Source organism: Scophthalmus maximus, chromosome 17 (assembly GCF_022379125.1).
Source record: "Scophthalmus maximus strain ysfricsl-2021 chromosome 17, ASM2237912v1, whole genome shotgun sequence".
NCBI lineage: Eukaryota > Metazoa > Chordata > Actinopteri > Pleuronectiformes > Scophthalmidae > Scophthalmus > Scophthalmus maximus.
In genome coordinates, this window is record NC_061531.1 from 6169572 (window position 1) to 6190647 (window position 21076).

The 21076-nt window shown below is 44.2% G+C and overlaps 5 protein-coding genes across 9 annotated transcripts in view; 3 read left to right on the top strand and 2 right to left on the bottom strand.

The window, feature by feature from the left end:
* LOC118288230 (glutamate receptor ionotropic, NMDA 2B) overlaps window positions 1-205 on the bottom strand; it is a 108225-nt gene extending 108020 nt beyond the window's left edge. The window contains exon 1 of the mRNA XM_047327946.1: window positions 75-205. The gene's annotated coding sequence lies outside the window, so the exon portion shown is untranslated. The remainder of the gene's footprint in view (window positions 1-74) is intronic.
* fmc1 (formation of mitochondrial complex V assembly factor 1 homolog) lies at window positions 182-2463 on the top strand. The gene is made up of 2 exons (XM_035614095.2): window positions 182-384; window positions 1939-2463. Exons 1-2 carry the CDS (start codon window positions 253-255, stop codon window positions 2140-2142), a joined length of 336 nt encoding a protein of 111 aa, XP_035469988.1. The 5' UTR covers window positions 182-252; the 3' UTR covers window positions 2143-2463.
* A 1318-nt stretch (window positions 2464-3781) lies between these two features.
* On the top strand, window positions 3782-11501 carry LOC118289379 (heme-binding protein 1-like). Its single transcript, XM_035616344.2, has 4 exons — window positions 3782-4167; window positions 7286-7424; window positions 8274-8454; window positions 9210-11501. The coding sequence occupies exons 1-4, from the start codon at window positions 3940-3942 to the stop codon at window positions 9385-9387; spliced, it is 726 nt and encodes a 241-aa protein (XP_035472237.1). The 5' UTR covers window positions 3782-3939; the 3' UTR covers window positions 9388-11501.
* Window positions 11502-11873: 372 nt separating this feature from the next.
* wbp2nl (WBP2 N-terminal like) lies at window positions 11874-16337 on the bottom strand. The gene is made up of 8 exons (XM_035616343.2): window positions 16179-16337; window positions 15604-15712; window positions 15335-15473; window positions 15085-15177; window positions 14567-14764; window positions 13988-14098; window positions 13375-13451; window positions 11874-13266 (listed from the first exon to the last, which is right to left on the bottom strand). The coding sequence occupies exons 1-8, from the start codon at window positions 16235-16237 to the stop codon at window positions 13210-13212; spliced, it is 843 nt and encodes a 280-aa protein (XP_035472236.1). The 5' UTR covers window positions 16238-16337; the 3' UTR covers window positions 11874-13209.
* LOC118289374 (zona pellucida sperm-binding protein 4-like) lies at window positions 15434-20964 on the top strand. 5 transcript variants are annotated; one of them, XM_035616338.2, is made up of 13 exons: window positions 15434-15569; window positions 17418-17579; window positions 17675-17793; window positions 18112-18232; window positions 18345-18479; window positions 18596-18768; window positions 18975-19054; window positions 19153-19301; window positions 19413-19596; window positions 19775-19919; window positions 20009-20078; window positions 20164-20310; window positions 20793-20964. In XM_035616338.2, the coding sequence occupies exons 2-13, from the start codon at window positions 17465-17467 to the stop codon at window positions 20942-20944; spliced, it is 1590 nt and encodes a 529-aa protein (XP_035472231.2). In that variant the 5' UTR covers window positions 15434-15569; window positions 17418-17464; the 3' UTR covers window positions 20945-20964. The 5 variants fall into 5 exon arrangements, with proteins under 5 accessions (XP_035472231.2, XP_047183904.1, XP_035472232.2 ...); XM_047327948.1 differs by lacking the exon at window positions 15434-15569 and adding an exon at window positions 15610-15742; XM_035616339.2 differs by lacking the exon at window positions 15434-15569 and adding an exon at window positions 15697-16114.
* Window positions 20965-21076: the final 112 nt, after the last annotated feature.

Sequence of the window (21076 nt, forward strand, 5' to 3'; positions counted from 1 at the left end):
CTCTCTCTCTCTCTATATATATATATATATATATATATATATATAATTATTATTATTTTCTACGTTCACGTTACCTTCAAACAGTTGCAGGAAAATGTCAGGCGGGATCAGGCATCACTGGTGTCGCGTGTTGTCGCCCCCTTGCGGTCGTCGCCGTCCGGCCTGGTTCGATCGACTGTGTGGTGTTGGATTGAGCCTGCCTGCCTGCCTGCCTGCGTTCGGGTGCCCGAACACCGATAGTATCGTTCAGAGATGGCAACGCTGTCGTCGTCGCCGCTGCGAGCCTGTCGGGGGATCCTGAAGGAGCTACGAGCCATCCAGGGGCCGAGCTACAACAAGTCGCTGGCCTACAACTATGTCATGGACCAGTTCCGTAAAAATAAGGCGAGTTCTCGCGGCTGCGTCACAGCTGTCGCTGGCTAACTTTAGCCCGCTACCATCACAAACACGATATGGCTAGGCGCTAGCTAACTACCCGATCATAACCTTGGCGGTTTTGCCTGTCATGTGACAAAATAATTCTTACTCTATTCATCTCTTAACAAAAGGAAAAGGGAGAAAGGTCTGACACTGGAGTGTTGTTTGGGTCAACTTTGAAACCCTTGCTCACGGCAGTTCAACGCCAGGTGACTGCGAGGCAGAAGGACATGCTAACGTTAGCCTGACGCTAACGCAGGTGATAACCTGCCCTCTGATGACCAATCAACTGCACGTGGGACTAACGTCAACCCAAGATTGCAGATTCATTGTTAACTTGTATTTTGTTGACACGTGGTTATATAATCAGTTCAGGTTGACACAAATTACATCGACGGTTTAAACCCACTGTAATCTTGGGCTGTGTTAATAAATGTACAATCTTTTTTTTAAGCGATTTCTTTTTTCGTTTTTTTTTCATCAGCTGATTATTATATTAATCATTCCACCCTAAGTCGACAGTCAAAGACAGGTCTTAATTCAGCTGGATATTTAGTTGAATTAATATGTATAATCACTAGAGCTGCAACAGTTAATCGATTACTGAATTAATTCACTATTTTGATAATCGGTTAATCGAATCATCTGGTTGTGATTTTTTTTTTTTTTTTTTTAAGCAACAACAATCAAAAGTTTCAGCTTCAGTGTAAATATCTTCTGGTTTTCTTTGCTCCTCTGTGACAGTGAACTGAATATCTTTGGTGTGTGGACAGAACAAAACTTCATCTTGGGGGTTTGGGAAACACGATTGACATTTTTCACCTTTTATTATGGACCGAACAACCAACCAATCGATTGATGGAGAAAAGAATCGGCCGATGAATCGATAATGGAAATAATCGTTAGTTGCAGCCCTAATAATAACAATCTGCTTGTGTCCGTCCGAGTGCCTGTGATTCCTCATGTTCCCCCTGTTTGTCCGTTTCACAGCTGCCTGTCCGAACGAAGCACTGGCGTTTTATGCGTATATGCCTAGAGCCTGTATTATACATGCTTGGGAGAACATGGCTCACCAGGGTGGTTGAATGCATGTGAAGTCACTGAAGCAAAACCGCCGGGAGGAGCGCTTGCTTGTCAGTGTGCATCTGTCCCAGCTCTGAAAAGCCCCAGAGCCATTATAATGTATATGTGAAGCTCCGTAGGGACACGGCCGGACGTTCACTGTCCGCGTGGCCGTCGGAGTTGATGAAGGAAAAGAAACATTGTGGTGGAACGCGCATGTGTTTACGTTGTAGTCCCGTTGTTGGAGTCATTGCCAACCCCATGTCGTCCACCAGCTCGACCTCAAGGCTTTTCCTCCACAAAGCATTCATTTGTTGCTTCATTCTCTGTGTTGGCTGATTGAATAAACACCACAAAAGATAGAAATAAAGGATTTTACTGACCACCATCTCTTTATGTTCTGATCCGGTTCATCATTCCCTCATCACTAATATCTTCTTTCCCCTCCCTCGCCCACAGGTGACAGGAGAAAGGTACTGCCGTGCCCAGCAGGAGGCGCACCATGCCTCGCACACGTACCTGTGTTTGCTGGCATCTACCAGAAACCACCAGGCCCTGCACAACTATTACCACGGCAAGGGAGACCGCAGCCTTGCCCAAGCGGCTAGCATGGTGGGGCTCAGGTTGCCCACTCAGCCAGGAGGTAAAGGCTGGGAGAAGTGACGACAAGGGAAGACACAATATCTTGAAACTCTTCATGAAAGACTTTCTCCTGTGACTGATCAATCTGGCTTCATACTATTCACCCTGTGTAAGGAAATCTTCTAGAGGATGAATATTTGATAATAATGTGGCAGATATCTGGAGATTGTGCCATCATGAACTGCTTTGAGGGAGCAACTGTTGTGTTATTTTGTAAATATACTTTTCTCTGCCCTCTCATCCACACTGTCTTCTATTTGTGTTTCCCAACTTTTGAAGTATATATTGAAAACCAAAAGTAACCATGAATTAATTTGTCCTAATAAAGTATTAAGATGTTTATTTTGAGAACTTGGTTTCATATATCACAACAAACACCCTGCTTGTAAATCATAAACAGGTAATCCACACAAATGAATGGATTCAATCATAATATTTGACATAGGTTGTTTGTCACATGGGGCTTGGTGAATTAATGTCTTTATAGTCACATCATATTTGTCATCCACTGCAGTAAACGGATTTTTGCCCTAAATACCAAATTGGGGAAGCTAGCAGACAAACTGGTGTAGTCAGAGAAACATCTCATCTAGAGTATTTCAGTCTTTGTTGCTGATGATTTTGTGCTTGTGATGAAAATGATTTTTTCCCCTATATCTCAGCTAGTTATTAAATTTAAAGGTAATGGTTATTATGCCTTTGCAAGATATATACAGTAACTGTTTAAGCAAAGTGTCAGTGCCGCATTACACAGCTTGCAGAGGTACAAAAAGTCATCGTGTTGTTGTCTTGTGCCTCATTGCAACATACAGTAATGAGACGAGGAAAAGTCTCAAAATCATAATTCTACAATGCAACACAATGATTCCAACTCTCAAAAACACTGGAAGAATCTGCTTCACACCAGCACACTGAACATATCCTGCTCAATATGTTGCGGACGGAGACCTGTCTCGTCTCTCTCTGTTGCCTGTTCCCTCTGTCCACAGTCAATGTTATTATCCCACTTTTTTTTTCCTTTTCATTAAATCTACCCTTCCTGTTTCCTCTTACTCTCCATGGTGACTAACATTGCCTTCAGTGGGAATTTAAATAGACCAAACCTAAAGCAAAGCAACGCACAGTGACATGGGGAGTGAGACAAGCACCCATGCGCTGCTCCAAACTAACACACACACACACACACACACACACACACACACACACACACACAACCCCAAACTAACACACACAAACCTGGTGGAAAAAGAAAAAAAAGGTCAGATGCACCCTGATAAACCAACAGCTCCTGTCAAAATTGATATTTCGCAAAACGCAGAATGTAAATATTCTTCTTCACAGCATTGCTCTGTGTATCCTGGTCCAGACAGCCAGCAACCTGACCAGAGCTGTGCGTCACTTGAGGCCACTCTACTTGTTGGATGGGAGGTTTGTAGGATGTGACTCCCCACAGACTTTAGACTTGAGTAATGCAACTCGGTGTATTTTTAATATCAGTGGAGCCTGGACGTGTGGGGGGTAATAAGCTGTGGGGTAGAGGTGCTGTCATCTTGATGCCCCACTTTTGGTGAACTTAAACGGTTATGAGTGGAAGGTGGTGACATAAGTGAGCGCAGGGGAGAAAGAGGAGGGAGGAGGAGGAGGAGGAGGAAGGCGGAGACAGTCCACCCGTCAGAGTGGAGGCTGATCTGTTCTTTCCTTTCCAAAGGGGCGAAGAGTCAGCATCACTAATTTCTGACTCCGATAAGAGCGCATTGTGCGCGCACTCTTCCATCGAACAGACGTGGGGCTTCGAAGCGGGGGGGGGGGTTCTTTTGGATGCAGCTGCAGGTCACTTCTCATCCATCGAGGTTTCTCCTGGAGTTGGACCGCCGCGTTAGGGAAGGACCGGAGGAAACGTGCGAGGTACGAGCGGGAGGACAAGGAACCAAAGAGGAGCGGAGAGCAGGACAGGCGATCGACGCGATCATGTTTGGCATGATCAAGAATTCGCTCTTCGGCAACACCGAGGAGACGGAGTACAAACTGCTCAGCACGGAGACGAAGGTTGGTAATCAGTGCGCGGACACCTGTGACACACACACACACACACACACACACACACACAACTTGATCGCCCACGTATTTAAAGCCGCTGCCATTTCCTCCCCAACGCGCCCCTCTCCGTGGCGTTTGGCGCGTTGTGCATCTGTCATTACGCACAGTAATCCTGCTGTTTAGGGGGATGTCTCCGCCGATTAAGTCTACGTAGGTTATGTTATGGCAATTCTTGTTGAAAATGGCCATGTTCTTTGCAGCGGGTCCCCGCGGTTATCACCCCACACCCCCCTGTAACCTTGATTGACAGCCAGGCCCTTAATTGCCTGTGACCTATAAGGAGGCCCGCAGAGCCCCAGCGTGGGGCAAAGCGTCAAAACCAGCCAGTGGTCCCCTCTGCCTGTGAGCCAATCAGCGATGTAGAGATGTGATAAAGGGTCAGGTGATAAGTTTTGTATAAGCTCAAAACAACAATACACACTCTTGACTAGTCAGAGAGGTTTCTCCTTCATTATTATTGGTTTGGGTCACTGCCTTTTTCCATGAGGACACTGTGGACGTGTGTGTCTCTGTGTGAGAAATACAGATAGTGTGCGTGTGTGCATGTGTGTGTGTGTGTGTGTGTGTGCGCCTACGTGCGAGTGAAACCACAGGGGACAGGTTAACTGACCCTGGTGTGTCTGTGGTTAACTGATGAGCTCACATATGGACTGGGTGTATGTACACTGATACACTGACCATCGCTGATGGGGACAGTGATACAGAAAACTGATGTCACGGGGGGGGGGGGGGGGGCATGCCCTCTCCGTGTCAGCACCCCGACCCCCACCCCCTTGTTATGTTTATTTACATACTGTAGTGGCTTATGTTTAATGTGTGCGCACTTTGGAGATTTGGATTCCAGTGAGGGCAGTGATGCGTGTTGTCAACCGACGGAACGCCTAACAGTCATTTTCGAGGTTCTTCTGCCGGTGACCTCTTGACCTACAACGCGCTACTGTTGATGTGCATCTGAGCCGTGCAGTGCCACGGCTGGCATGGGTTCTGACAGTGGCTTTGTGTGTTTATCTCTGAACAGCAGCGATAACTTTTCACAGGGAGACAAAGGACTCCCAGGCCAACTGACCACACGGGCCGGGAATCAAATGACCCACGCTGGCATACACCCACGGAAACGCAGATCTGTTCTGATGCTGCATATATATAACAACAGCTACTGTCTGATAGCCACACTTTCCTCTAAGTGTTCATTATCCAGCGCTTAACAGTCAAAGCTTCATCAAATCTCTGGACTTGACTTATGTTTAAACAGCAGGTCTTGAAATCAGAGCTGCCACATGATCTGTGGACCTGCCGCCTGACTCGGACACCCTACACTCTTAATTAAAACTGACACAGAATACAGAGCAGCTGCCTTTCAGGGCATATAGACGTACCTATGCAACACACACACACACACACACACACACGCACGCACGCACGCACGCACGCATGCACACACATCCACAGCCACACATTTAGCTCGTAGTTTGCCAATGAATGTCGGAAATCATTTCAACAGAAACTGAAATGACAAGACAGTTAAACAGGCAGAGCGTTGATTATGCTGTACCTTCTGTGTGCTTTGTTCAAGCACAGACTAATTATCACTATATAAGTTGGCATAAGACAGCAGCTAAACACACAAAACCAGCAGACACATGACAGACAAATTAATTGCACTATTTTAACCTAAGTCAGCCTCGGCTTTCTTTGCAAGTCATCCGTACACAGCGATAATGGTGGTGCCACTGACAAGCCATACAGAGCACAGCCATTGTAATTGCTGTGCAGGAGCCTGGGTACCTGTCACAAGTTAGAGCTTCATGAGTGTGTTGAGGAAGGACTGTGGCTGCAGCGTCTGACTACAGGAACACTGCGCAGGTTTTTCAGGTCACAAGTTTCCACCCAGAGTTGGATTTGAATTGGATTCCGGCGGATGAAAAGTTGCCAGTGACATAAATGCGGAGGATGTTTAAAAAGCCTGTGACTGGAGAACAGGCTTAGAGTCACAAAATTCCTCCACAATACGAGGACGAAAAGCATTTGCATGATATTTTTAGATTCAAATTTTCCCTCAGGGAAGAGAACACATACCCAGGAAGCCCACACGAGAATGAGAAGATGCGGTGGAAATTACACCCTGAGCATATTTTCATTGTTGCCTTTTATTGCTGCTGGTATTATGTTCGGAAAAAAGCTGCAAAAGAATTAATTGCGTATCTTAGCAGCAGCCAGCAGTTTCTTCCAGATTTATTGTAATGGGTAGGACTGACAACAAACGTTATGAAATTATATATTAATGCTCCAAGCCATCAGATAAACATACACAGATCCATGCGCTTAAAGAAATACCACACACCATAATCATGTTAGTGTAGCGAGGAGCTGAATTTGAAACCTGCATCAGTCTTTGTAGTAAACAGATTCCTTCAAAACCTATTAAAGTTATATTGATCATCAGCATCGTTGAGTGACTGTGCTCCACATTAACCCCACTTAATCATATTTAATGCAAAACTGTTGCATCATATTAACACTGTGTGTCGGGGGGGGGGGGGGGGGGGGGGGGGGGCAGTTGGGTGCGTGCGCGTGTTTGCCTGTGCACGGTTATGTAAGAACATGCATCTCTTGCCTATTATTCTCTGTAAGCTCGCTGATCCCTGCAGAGCAGAAGAAGAAGAAATTAAATCAAATCAGTGTAAATATGTTCCATCTGCATCTTTTTCTTTGGCTGCCCACGTTGGTTTCACACACGCATATGTGTGCAGTCACACACACACGCAGACACACACTGAACCCTCCGAGTGGAATCAACGGCAGTTCGGGGCTTTCATCCTTAGGAGCAGATTGTCAACATCAGTGTGTCAGAGGTGAATCATATCGGAGCTCATCCTCTCCGCTGCAGCCATCTCCGGGGAGAGGACAACTGTGTTTGCGTGGGTTTTTTTTGGGCACGTGGGTGTATGTGCATGAAAAGCAGCGCGTCCGTTTTGTGCATTTGTGCATGTGACAAGTGCAGCTGTGGCCGGCCCACCGTGCCGGAAAAAAACCCACCCCTTGATTTCCAATTTCTTTCTTCCCCTAGGATGGAGTGAGCTTTGAAGTGCGGCGATATGATGCTGCCAAGTACGCCGTTGTCTCCTCTGAGGGACGAGCGTTTGACCAAGTGTCAGGCGAGCTGGTGAGGAAGCTGCTCATGTACATCGGTGGGAGCAATGAACAAGGTGAACTCATCAGAAGTCAAGCTAACCTCATTTAATGCCATCAATTCTGTCCATTGCCACACATTTGCTTTAAAAGCACATGGATAAAAAAAGTCTGAACCAAGAGTGTCTTTAAAAAGGTATAAAATCGTCTCTAGTAATCTAGTAGAGACTTTCGTAGTCTGATGAAGGCAACTGAGCAGAAACAAGCGACATCAATACATTACAGAAAACGTTATTCAAAGAAAAATAACGTTTTTCACTAATCTTCTACTCTTTTTTTAACATGATTTAACATGGCTCTAAATCAAGAGAGGGCCTTATCCTGCATTAAGAAATTACAATGAATCCGTTCTCTATTGTTTTTTATGAATCTATTCAAACTAACTAGTGATTCTCTTAATCTCTAGTGTGTTTCGTCCTGTGGTTATTATAGAGTACCCTTTAAACGATTGCGTTCCTGGTTTGCTTTCTTATTGAAGATGGCTCACCCAAAGAGGACTTTAGGCTTTATCGGAGGACACATTTGAATAATGCAAAATCTAGTTCATGTTTCCCCACTTTAGGTGAACAGATAAACGCAACATCAGCCGACGAAAAGTTCAAACCAGACCTCAGTGCAGAATCCTAATTCAATCTGTCTGCTATTTATAGAGGTGCGACTTACATGGCCTGTTTTGCAGGGTCTGGATGAACGTTATCAGTGCTGACATTTGCATAATGATATTATGTACTCGACACAAAATCACACATCCTGACCTTTAGGTCTGGGCACTTTACTCTGCAGGGGAATAGTTTAACTGTGGAGTTTCTCTGCTTCTCTCTTTTCTACGCTTTTTTTTAAACTCGCTTTCTGTATCACTTTCTAAGGTGAGGCCATGGGTACAGCGGCTCCGCTCATTATCACGGTGTACCCGCGGAATGATGGCGTTCTGTCTCGCCGGTTGGTGGTCGGCATCCGTGTCCCCTCAACGTACCAGCAGAGTCCCCCGACTCCCACCGACAGCGCTGTCAGGATCGAGGAGCGACCCGGCATGACCGTCTACGCTCTGTATGTCTCATTTAAACACGATGCAGAACTTGTATATAATCATAGGAACAACTGGTTTAGACCTTTCTCGTGATATTATGCATGCTGATTTGAGATACTTACTCTGACACATAGCAGAGTGACCTCCCATGACCCTAATGCACTTAGCACTAAGTAGCTATTTTATTATTGGAGGCCTTCGTTAATATGTCTAGTTTCCTGCAGCGATTTAGTGGTAGAGCAGGTCCTAAGGCAGGTTAACTTGACCTCACTGCCTACACTGTTTTAAACATCAGTGTGCACGGGTGGATTCAGATTGTTCCTTCCTATCGACTTTTCCTATCTACTATTCCTCGACCTCAATGGACAACATCATGAGGTCGAGGAAAGGTGTGAAGGAGGACTCATAGGACTTAGGAAGAGCCGATTATATATTATATTACATTCGTGCATGGCGCAATACGTCAAATATTGCCGCAGCAATGAATTGTGGGGCGTCTATTTCTCCTTTCCTTTCGCATAGGAAAGTCCAGTGTACCCTAGGCTAAAGGAGATGGGAAAGTAGGCATTGAAGCACCTTTCCTATGCATTTAGAGAATCCGAACAGCTCTTATCATGGCTGCCGATGAAATACTTCAGATTTTCCAGATTCAAGATTTAGGAAACTTCCTCAGCAAATTTGACAATTCGACCGCACCCCATGTGTGCATTTCAGGTCCCTGTTGATCTCCAATGAGATCCAATGATCATCCCCGTTTTCCTTTTTTTCTCTTCAGTCAGTTCGGAGGCTTTGCAGGGGAGAGTGAGTACCGAGCAGAGGCCTTGCGTTTGACACGCACGCTGGGCGAGACCGCCCCCTTTCAGCGGAAGCAGTACTTCTGCTGTAGCTTCGACCCACCGCTCAAGCCTTACGGACGCCGCAACGAGGTGTGGTTTCTACAGGAGGAGCCGTAGGGACCGGTCGGAATCGCAGACGAAAGCTCATGCTGAATTCTCTAACCAACCGTGACCACCCTTTCTCTCCTGTAGCTCTGACAGTATTCGAGTGGTAAGAGCAATGTGGTGACTTGATAGACCTTTCGAACGCACATGGACAGACAGAGATTACCCATGTTGCCTTTACCCACCTTATCTTTCGCGTGTCATGTATACTACATAGTTGCCACACTGATCTTAGGTGTTTCGCGCAATGGGACGATTTAGAATTCAACATCAGGGCACTAGCATCCGCTCTTTTTCATTATCGCTTCATCTTTGTTTTTTTTCTTGTTTAAATTTACCGAATAATACCGAATAACACAGAATACATGTAATAGGAGTGATTCAAAGGCGCTTTAAACAATTGTAGTGTTAAGAAGTGAAAGCATTTATTGGAGTTGTACGTATTTCATATAGAATTTTCATCTAAAACATTTGCATCGCTGAAAAACGCACGCCATAGTGTCATGGCTGAGTTGACTTCTCCATGCCAGGGGAAAATAGATCTTAAAGTAATTCCTTTTAGTTAAACTGGTATGCTACTGCCACTGGCTCACAGGGGTGACTCGGAAAGTGAATCAGGGAATCATTTGTATTTAAATACAACTGAACAGATTTGAGAATTAATTTGTCCTTGAGCTTAGATAAAGTCCCTGTAGAGCTCCCAGCTCCCCCAAAGAACGTAAGTTGTGGCTCTGACAATGGAACCAAGAGACCAAACAATGACCATCGCCTTGAATAATGCCATCCTACCACCTATTCTTGAGAACTTATGTCAACAAAGTCATGTGAATGAACTTTGGAGGCTTGGCCTGCCATCTGAACAGCATCCAGGTGAACCTGTCTCAACGCCTCATCCCATTCTGAGCGACAAGAGATGGTGACTGTCATTGTTTGGTCTCATTAAAACCAAAGTTCTAGCCAGAACATACAATCTATTTTGACCTCACTCAGACCATGGCCACAGTCTTCTCCATGAATAAGTCCTCCCATCAGGGTCGCACAGAACGCAGGAATCCACACACTTCGTGGCTAAAGCAACACTTAGGGGAGGCCATTTTCAAACCAGCTTCGAAAAGCTGTGGAAGCAATAAATAAGGTAATGATATAATTTAACACAGATAGCACCAGAATGCTTTCCCATATTACAAACTAATAAAAAAATAAACTTGATTGTTCAAAAAAATTCAATATCTAAGAAATATCCAATCAGCCTTCTCAAAGTCTCATATTGCAGAGATGATACATGAATCACAAGCAATATAATTCATTCTTTTGACTTAATTTTATGCAAAAAAATGTATGACTCCCACTCACTGTGCCTGAACGCCATGTGGGAAGGTCAACACACAACCCTCCCACTCACAGCAAACAGCCAGCTTCCTGCAAATGAAAAATCTGTTTCAGATTCACTTCCAACTTACCTCAGATAAAAAAGAAAATAATAAGGGCAAATAATAGTTACACTTAACATAGTTGTGGAACAATTTTTTTACCTACTCAACCAGGCATAACCGATTGAGCCACCTAAAGAGGGAGGATCACTTACAACCCTTAGGGCTACAAGGCAGCTGCACCAACCAGTGGACTCCTCAACACTGCTACATGAAGTGAAGGCCGTGGTGACGGTCAGAGTGAGGTGGAAATAGGTCACATCGTTAGGCCCTGCACACATTAATGTAGTGTACAATATACAGTGCAAGGCCTAGAGAATTGTACAGAATTAACGTTAGATACACGGTAGTAAAAATAAGCACACTTTCCTTTTCCCAAGTGAGGAACTGGAAGAAACAGGAGCCGAGCCATACGGTAGAACTAATCTTTATGGGTTAATGGGTGGAATTTAGCTATGTAGCTATTGTGGTGTTGTTATAAACCTTTGTGATTATGTTGGTGAAGGAAAGCATCTGTGTGACGTGAATATTTTGTGATTTAGTGCATGATAGTTAATGCCATCTTCATTTTTTTCGGACTCTTGGAAGTGCGCTATGTGACACATCTTTACAGTGTGATTTTCTGTGATGAGAGTGGATAAAATGTTCAGCTTTGAGAGTTTCATAACATAATAAATATGTTATTCATTCCAACCATCTATGTTTTGGTCAGGGACAATGGTGTTCATTTGTGGTTGTGACATGTAAATACACAGAACTGACCTCTGTAGACCAGATAGTTTCACTTTCATAAAAGAAAAAACCTGAAACTTTTAATTTGAAAAATGTCTACCCATTAAAAAAAGAAAGGCAGCAGCATATTTGAGTAATGAAACATACTAAATAACAGATTCAACATAAAAATTTGAGTATTAGTGAAAAAATGCAAGCTAGAGATGAAAAATGAATTTCTTATTGACAACAGTCAATCCCATTTACATATTTAAAACCCAATTAAATGTTAAAACTGTATAGTTCGGTGTTTTAAACCTATAAAAAGTCAGATAAATGACAAAAAATACCAAAATGTGAAATTTAATAAATGACACATTTATTAGAATTTAACTGACAAGACAAAATTCTGCAAAAAGGAATAAGAACTGCAAAAAGAGATATTAATATACAGAAATTTGATTAACTCAAGCAAACTAAAACCTAAACACAAAAAAATCCTTTCTCCACTTCTACTGTGTGCAAAGAGTCCTTCAAACAGGTGTTAACTGATGCACATGTAAAGGGGGGGAGGGGTGCAATTACACAGCCTGTCAGAGCCTCACGCTAGTTTAATTAGGAATAAATGGTTTGCTTTCAGAAGCTTCAACAGCAAGCGAAACACTCAGGGGCCCTTAATATAATCCTTGTGGCCCTGTAACCCCACACTAGTGTAATTACTTAAACAGTAGAGGTTCTGGTTTCAGCTCGAACTTGCATACATGAATACAATAGAAGTCCAAGGGGTCAACCACCTTTGACCTTCTCACGTGAGGTAAAATATTGCACATACATAGAGTTGTTATTCTAGAGATCTATCTGATCCCCGTTTTTTTAAACATTACACCACTCCTTCTGATACCAAAACCTCTCACACGAGGGGGCCGTGAGATATGGGTCTTACAATAAATGGAATTACTGAGCCTGTAATTAAAATGATAGTAGTACATGATCACACTGATCATATATGAAGGAAATGTTGACTATTAAAAATCAGCCAGATATTGCAGTACTAAACACTTTCCAACCCTGTTCTGGATATGGACAACAAATACTCAAAGCAAATCTATATAGGAAACACACGGTATTTGCAAGGAAACAGCAAAAATACTTAGAACTGCTTATAAGAGGGAGTATAGTTGCTATTGTTAATAACTATAGGATCAAAAAAGAAACTGCTACAAAAATGTTTTGGTAATAAATCGGTCTTTAAAAAATACATTCCCCACACTAACTCCTCCTTTCAGCTCTTAATAAGGACCATTTCAGTGCCCTCATATCCACGCCCTAGAGACCTAGACCAAAATAAAATAAATCCCACCACTGGGAATGTTACTACTAATAATAATAATAATGAGGCTCTGAAAAGCCAGAGATTTAAGTTGCCAATCATTTTATGATTATCACGTGAACTTGGGTATAAGGAATAAACAGTATTTAAAAGATGCGATTGTTATGTTTGCTATTCCAGTATCCAAAATATCATTAATTAATTGGTGAATTATCACTGACATCTTTGAGCTTGCTTGATTACTTGCATTTTCTTTACTTCATTCTACTCGTGGAAGTAACCATCAGCAGCACTCCTTTTAGAATATACATATAAAGATGGAGGAAGAGAGAAGAGTGTCATTGAAGTGATGTTGACTGAACCTCAGTTGTTTTTCTTGTTAGGAGGTTCTGGATAAGGTGCGTATGGTGGAGGCCGCTCCTGTGTGGGACCGAAGGAAAAGAAAACATTGTAAATGCACGATTGAAAAAGATTTCCGGTCAATGTTGCACATTTGTAACTGAGGAGAAGACAAGCAAAGCAACTGACCATGGGCATGTAGACATTGTGTGGATCATTGGGGTTGTAATACGCACTGCCTGCTGCCTCGGCCGCCTTGGAGTTACCTGCACATAAAGTGGGACAAGTAATAAATACGGGGGAGATGGAGACAAACTGCTGAACATATTTAGGAACAGACGCTACGGCTCCTTACACTGTAGGGAGAACTGATGCGAGGAGTCATGTGAAGCACAACAACTGACAGCTCCAGAAATGCACAAGACAAAATCAAGCGGCACATCCCGAGGATACACAAAGGCAAACGTCCTGCTCAAGCTCTTCCTTAAAATAGTGACATAACACATGTTCCTAGATCACCCCGTGTGCAGAGTGACACTTTTCACTGAAACCCAAAAGGTCCAATTTAAAAAATAAAAATAAAAAAGAGTTTAGGGAGGGAGAGGAATAAGGTAGATTGTTTATCCTTTGTAATTTTGATGTTTAGCAAAGGAGACATCAGCATCCCTTTTTTTGGTGGTGTGATTTAAAGTGATTCACTTTGAGGCAGACAGATGAGATCTGACGGGTGCAGTGACACAGACATGCAAAGAGGAGAGAGACAGAGAGAGAGAGAGGGGAAGGGATGGAGAGAGAAACAGACCTTGAGGTTGTGGTGGTGTTGTCCAGTTCTGAGGGGGCGCAGTCCAATTTTGGGGTGGTCCGGGGTAAGGGGGAGGAGGGGCCATGTAGTCCAAACCTGATGGGTACATTCCTGTAACACAGAAGATGGGCAGAAAAAGACAGAGGTGGATAAAGACAGGTTACAGCCTGTCAGCAACTTGTTACACAGCAAACACCCCACAAAATAACAAGACAGACAAGAAAAAAAAAACAATCCTTAAGGGTTGCTTTAAGCCAGATTTCCCCCTAGCCGACAAAAAACCCAAATCAGAGGAAACTCAGTGTTAAATCAGGGCTCGCACATCTCTGGCACAATGCTGCGACTGGCAGAGAGTGCGTCGACTACTACGTCAATAGTGTCGACGCACTACAGCCAATGACAGTGCAACGCAGGGCTGAGGGCGCGTATCCCATCTACAGAAATAATAATAAGCCAAACTTGATTCAAGATTATCTCAGAAAATTACGTTTACCGAATTTTAAGAACCACAATCTATTTGTCTTTGGTTTGTGCAGTAGCATCTACAAATGTCATACAACAAACTACGGGATTTTGTACCTGCAGCATCTGTTGGATAGGCATAGCCCATGTTGGCAGGAGCAGGGGGAGCCCCTTGGTAGAATCCATTCTGCTGAGGAGGGGGTGGGTACGGATAGCCATGAGGAGCAGGCGGAGTTGGGCCATAGCCATTCATCATCCCGGGTGAAGGATAGCCATATGAGGCGGCACCATTCTGGGCAGGGCCAGCACGAGATGCTGGAACACAGTGGCAGAAAATAGTCACTCACTACAAATAAATGGAACTTTCCAAAGATTATAGGTATTTTTTTTTTCCCTCAGCTGCACATGTATAGCGTCCTTTAAAAGGTACCATTGGGGGCAGACCTTCAGCATGGTTTACAGCTTAAATGTATTTATGATTGTGACATTTAATGTGGTATTTATACAATATGCCATTGTCACTTTGGTAAAGGATTTTAATATTTTGTCTCCCCATTCATTTCATCTCCTGCAGTAATGGATATTTAACACTGTAAAATGTTGGATACAGTGATCAAGCAAACTAGCATTCCAACCATTTGTGGCCAGTTTGAACAGATGCTGTCCCAATTCGATGGCTCCTCCACTGGTGAATGACATCTTGAAATTGGCCTGGCCCTCCCAACCACCTGAGGAAAGAGTCGGTTACAGAAGCAAAAAAAAATCAACATTTGGTCCTTTAATTTTGAATAAGATGCGCACCTGCTTTTGCTGTAATTGCGATCACTATTGACACAAAATCAGATCGATTAAATGGATCAAATCGATAACTTGGGGACAACTTACCGCCAGGCTCGGCTGACACTGTGCCTTTGATGTAGTTTGCTGCAAAGACTGGCTGCTCAATGCTGCAGCCCTTCATCATATAATAGGGGAACATGGCTGACCCCAGGCAATCCTTGGTGTTACTGGACACAAAGAGCATCTAGTGCAGCGAAAGGAGGGCAGAGACGTGTGAGGGGAGACACGTGAGCATCCGTGAGAACGTGATGAGCACAGTCAACTTTCCGAACAGGAAGCGGTAATAGAATGTTACAATGCAATGTCGGCAGTACCCTGTACGGTGTGAGGTACACGGTGCCCTTCTTGGTCCCCTTCAGCAGGTCCGTCTTGCACGCGACATCGCTGAACGACAGCTCCACGTTCTTACACTCCCTCAAAACACTGGGTGGAGGGGGAGCAGGTGGGAAAGAGGTGGGGACATTGCAGAACAACAGGTTTGAAAAAAAACAACAAAACTGATCGATATCACGAAACTCCGGGAAACCCACTTTGGTACAACGAGATGTCAACACCCCACTTCCTGTTTTGGTAGCCGGCTGCCGTTACGTTACAAGTTAGCCTTCTTGCGTAAAAGCAGCTGTCGAGATACGAGAAGGGTGTTACGTCGGACACTATTAAAGAAATAGTTTTTAAACTACACCAGCGTATAACCGCCGGTGCAACGCTTAACAGACAACGTACGCGGCTCACAGCTGGGTTAGCTATGCTAACGTTCACCAGGCCAGCTAGCGGGAGGCTAGCAGGCGGTTAGCATTGTGTCGACTGCGCACTGGAATGCAGAAGGTAAACAAGCCAAAGAGAGACAGGGCCGGCAGTCCGCCGGTCGACGCGCGGTTCGAACACTCACCTTTCCCCGTTGCTTATCAAAACGCCGCCGTTCTGCGAATGGTTCCGATTCAGCGCCATGTTCGGGGAGCCGTGTGTGGTGTCTGCTCTGGTGCTGTGTGTGTGTGTGTCCGAGCTACAGTCTGACGAGCGTCGGCTCCGCGGAGGGGGGGGGGTGGTGCCCCCCCGTGGACGTCACGGGCGTTACGTCACGACAACCAGCTGACAACTCGTGATTCACTGTGGGACCGTGACAGAGGAGAAAAAAAGAAAAAGAGTTCCCCGTGGGACCGTCCGCCTCATCAACATACAAAGTGCCGTGTGCTGGTCAAAACTTGACACAATAGTTTTAGACCAATTCAAGTTTTGATCTGTGCCATCACTCATAAACAATGTTTAGGCCTAATATTCAAGATTCATGCATTTCAATAGCATAGGACATTTCCATAAATTGGGATTACGCAGATTTAACATAAAAAAAACAAATAAACTTGATGTGATGCACATCAGTCAAACGTAAATGAAACAACTGGAATTCATGTAATAGTTTGAATAAACCCACTGTGTTTGAAATAAACAATAACCAGATCGTTGTGCTTATAATCAGTGATTCCACTTTTCTAGCACTTTTCATACCAAAAAAATGCAACGCAAAGTGCCTCACAACCAATGAAATGCAACACACACACACACACACACACACAGAGTTGTACAGTTGTACAGAGAACCAGTCCCAATGCAGATGAAATGAGAAAGTATGAGTCATAAAGCGGGTGAAAGCCCGTCAACGTGCAATTTGACCTGTATAGATTATAGCTCCAAATGGACTTTTGCATGGGTTACATGAGTAACTGGTGTTGCTATAGGGATATGGAGAGGCGTGAGGGTGGCGAGGCCTTTGAGATATGCAGTGATTTAATTGAAGTGGCCCACTGGGGCTACATACCTTTATGATTTAAACATGTTGACTTTTTTTCTGCTTTTTAAAAATATTTGTCCTACTTCTCATATAAACTTGCGGATAATGCTGAGACAAAACCTGTGACGCGAGTTCCACCTTCTCGTCGCCTGGATGACAATAAACGCAGCAAGCCTCGAACTAATCAACACTAATGAGCAGGTGTCACGTGACTCCTCCCCCCGCCCGCGTCAAAGAAAAGATCGGACACTTCTAGAGCCCTTCAAAACTAACATAATTTGAACATCGACCATCCCGGCATCAAGGAGATGAGTCGTGCGAAACTGTGTTGGGTTTCCTTAGCTCTTGCCCTCGCGGCTCAGCACTGCTGGTGTCTCTCAGCCGCCCCGATGAAGAAGACGCCAGATCGGAGGCGACAGCTCGCCCTGCCGAGAGTCACCTGCGCGGTCCGAAGTATAAAAGCTGTGTTCGGTCCAACAGTCAAAAGGAATATACATGTCAGAGGTAAGATCGCTGCACAAACAAACAAAAAAACCAACCCCATGTTTTTTGTGTCATTGAACGCATCAAAACTCTATGTGCTGCTGTTGTTTTGTCAGATATGTCAGGGGCCATGGTCCCAGTGCCAGAGGACTCCTGTGGCGTGAGAGTTGGTAGAGAGAAAAACCAAAACCTCCTCTTCTACAGCAGATATGACAGCTGCTACGTGCAGATCGAGGTAAAGAAAAGAAAAAATCTGTTTGTTTGACAATTACATATCATTGGCAGGATCCAAACGGAAAATAAAATACAACACACGCATAACTTGGGGGAAATATGGTTACATGCTTATGGTGTGTAAAAGATGTGTGTAAAACGTTTGTTCTGGGGGGGAGAAAAAACATATCTAGACAGACATATGCATTAAAAAGATAAATTATTAATATATTTGAACTGTGAAAAAGTGAGTCTGCAAAAGGAAATAGAGATGTGCACAATATGTGTTTGTGTGTGTGGTTTTATTAACGTCCACGTTGTAACGGCGTCTCATCCTCAGGGCTACAAAGTGGTCATACCTCTGCAGGTCCAGCTGACCGGAGAGGATCAATGGTTCAGCGTCAACATCAGCTGTCCCCTGATAAAGAGAAGCCGAGAGGAGACTCCGTCCAACCCGACACGTGAGTGCAAACAGCTGATTTTGATCATCCAAAATACCGAAAGTGTCTTTGCACCGCACGTTGTACCGTGCCAGTTTGGAGACTCAAGACTAGAACCACCGCTCCTCTCCAGTGTTGCCTGGAGAGTGCGGCACGGACAGAGCTCTGCGAGTGGGCTGCGGCCATCGAACCATTTCTAGTGATGCCTGCGACAAACTAGGATGCTGCTACGATGGTCATGATTTCACCTGCTACTACAGACTCAATGGTAAGAGTGCCATTTGTCTTTTCTATGACTATTGGACAACTTGCTTGTTTCAAATGTATAAAAAAAAAATACATTCACAAATCCTGCATTTACCTGTCTGTCAACACACCTTCCAGCCTGCTCTGTGGACGGACACTTTGTGTTCTCAGTGAAGGCCACAGACACGGACCCGCCGATCACTCCCAGCAGCCTCATAGTCAAGGATCAGCCACAGTGTTTCCCCGAGGTCACCACTCCAGACACGGCTGTCTTCAAGATTGGAGTCACGGACTGTGGCGCGAAGAAGAAGGTACTGCTGCTCCAAAATAAGACGCTTTGTATTTGAATAAAATATTACCCACTAACAAAATGAAATCCCATGACGGGCCACTGTACATTTTATGCAGTCACAGGTAGCCAACCATTTAAAAACTGTCTTAACAAAGTTAATCTCATTTTAGGGAAAATGTCTTATCTGAGATCCTGTGCTCCTTTTCTTACCTGTCTGGCTTTTAGGTAGATGGAGATGTTGTGATCTATGAGGTGGAAGTGGAGGAGCTGTACTCTGAAAATAGAGCAAGACATTCTCCATTCAGGTCAGGTCAGGTCTTCAGCAGACTATTGAGGAGCTGATAGCTCTGGCAGACAAAATATTTTTCACAGTGTATTAACACTATAGTTTTGTACTGGTAAGCGTTGGGGTTTTCAGTCTCCAGGTCCAGTGTGAATATGCGGCGGCAGACCTGAAGCGCGCAGCAGACTTGCGGTCCCTGTATGCGGTGACGAACCCCCCACCTGTGGTTGCACTGGGAACCATCAGAGTGCAGATGAGAATAGCCACAGGTAATACAATCAAGAGACGGGAACTATTCAATTACGCGTGGGCTCGTTTTTCATGCGTCAAGTCCTGAGAACAAAAAAATTTAGTGACTGTATTTGGGATTATTGTTCTAGATGCATCGTTCACATCCTTCTTTCCCGAAGAGCAGCTTCCACTAACTTTGCCCCTGCGCGAAGCTGCGTATGTAGAAGTTTCGATCGCCCAACCGTCCCCGGACCCCACGCTTTCCCTGCGTGTGCAGGACTGCTTTGCCTACCCCGGGTCCAGACACTCTGTGTGGATGCTTCTCTATGATGGGTAAAGGGAAGAAAACTATAGTGTGTATATATGTGTAAATATGTGTGTGTGTATATGTATATGTATATATATATATATATATATATATATATATATATATATATATATATATATATTTATTTATTTATTTGAATGGATTACTGTGCAGTTGACAATAACATTTTCTCCTCTGGGATAGATGCCCAAATCCTTTGGATAACATGAGAAGCTCTGTCCCCGTTGACAAGCAGGGGAAGACTACCTCCCACTCCCAAGTGAGGAGGTTTGATGTCAAGACCTTTGCCTTCTTGGACCCTCACACAGGCCATCCAAGTGGGGAGGAAGTAAGGTTCCACTACTGCAGAAAGAGACCTGGCTGTGTCTCACTAAACTTTGTTCTGACAGCTTGTTAATAGTGCCATGTCTCTCTTAGATGTACTTCTATTGTTGGGTGGAAATCTGCACAGATGATGACGACTGTGCACAGAGCTGTGCCCTCATTTGTGAGTATATCACATTTCACCTTGTGCACCTTTATGTATTTTGCGATATTGTCTTCTTTCTTATCTTTTCCCTCTCCTCTCGCAGCATCTGAGGGTGAGAGGAGGAGGAGGAGGAGGAGAAGAGGGACCACGTCCGAGTCCGACCAGCTCCATTTGGTGTCCTCGGGGCCGCTGCTGCTGGGTCAGAACAACACCGAAGTGGAAGAGAATCCATGCGTGAGACAGAACACAAGTAAGTCCTGCACGGCGCAAAACTGCAGTCACAATGTTAATGACCCATTAGAATGCAATATAAAGGTGCAGCTCAAAAGATTAGAATATCAGGAAAAAGTTTGGTATTTTTGGTCATTTAAACGTAACCTAAAAGCCTTTTATCAAAGCAACCTGGGCTTTAACAATTCCTCAGCAGTGCCACAGCCCGTTAGCCTCCATACCACGCCACATTGATGCAGTAATCCATGCTAAAGGAGCCTCGACCAAGCACTGAGTGCATACATGAACATACTTTTAAATCCTTTTTTGACTGATCTTAGGAAATATTCTAATACTTTGAGATACTGGATTTTTGATTTTACTGAGCATTAAGCCGTAGCCATCAAAATTAAAACAATAATGGGCTTGGAATATTTCACTTAATTTCACTTGAATAAATTTAAGTTCCACTTTTTGAATGACATTCCAGAAAAAAATGAACCCCGCCCGTCTATTCCTCAGTGTTCCAGGTGACGGTGTATATCCTCTCCGGGGTCGGCGCTGCCCTGCTGCTGGTCCTGCTGTTCACTCTGTGGTCGAGCCTCGCCAAGTGTCAGAAGACAGAAACGCAACAAGCTTGTGATGCACGAGTTGACATTGAACAGTGCCAGTAAATCACTTCTCCCTTCTATAATGTGCATTCAAATTCATTTTTACCTCAGGTTTGAATACCACGATCAGTGGTTTGACCATTTTGAGATAACGGGAACTGTTTTTGATTAAAAAAAAAAAATCAAGGACAAGTC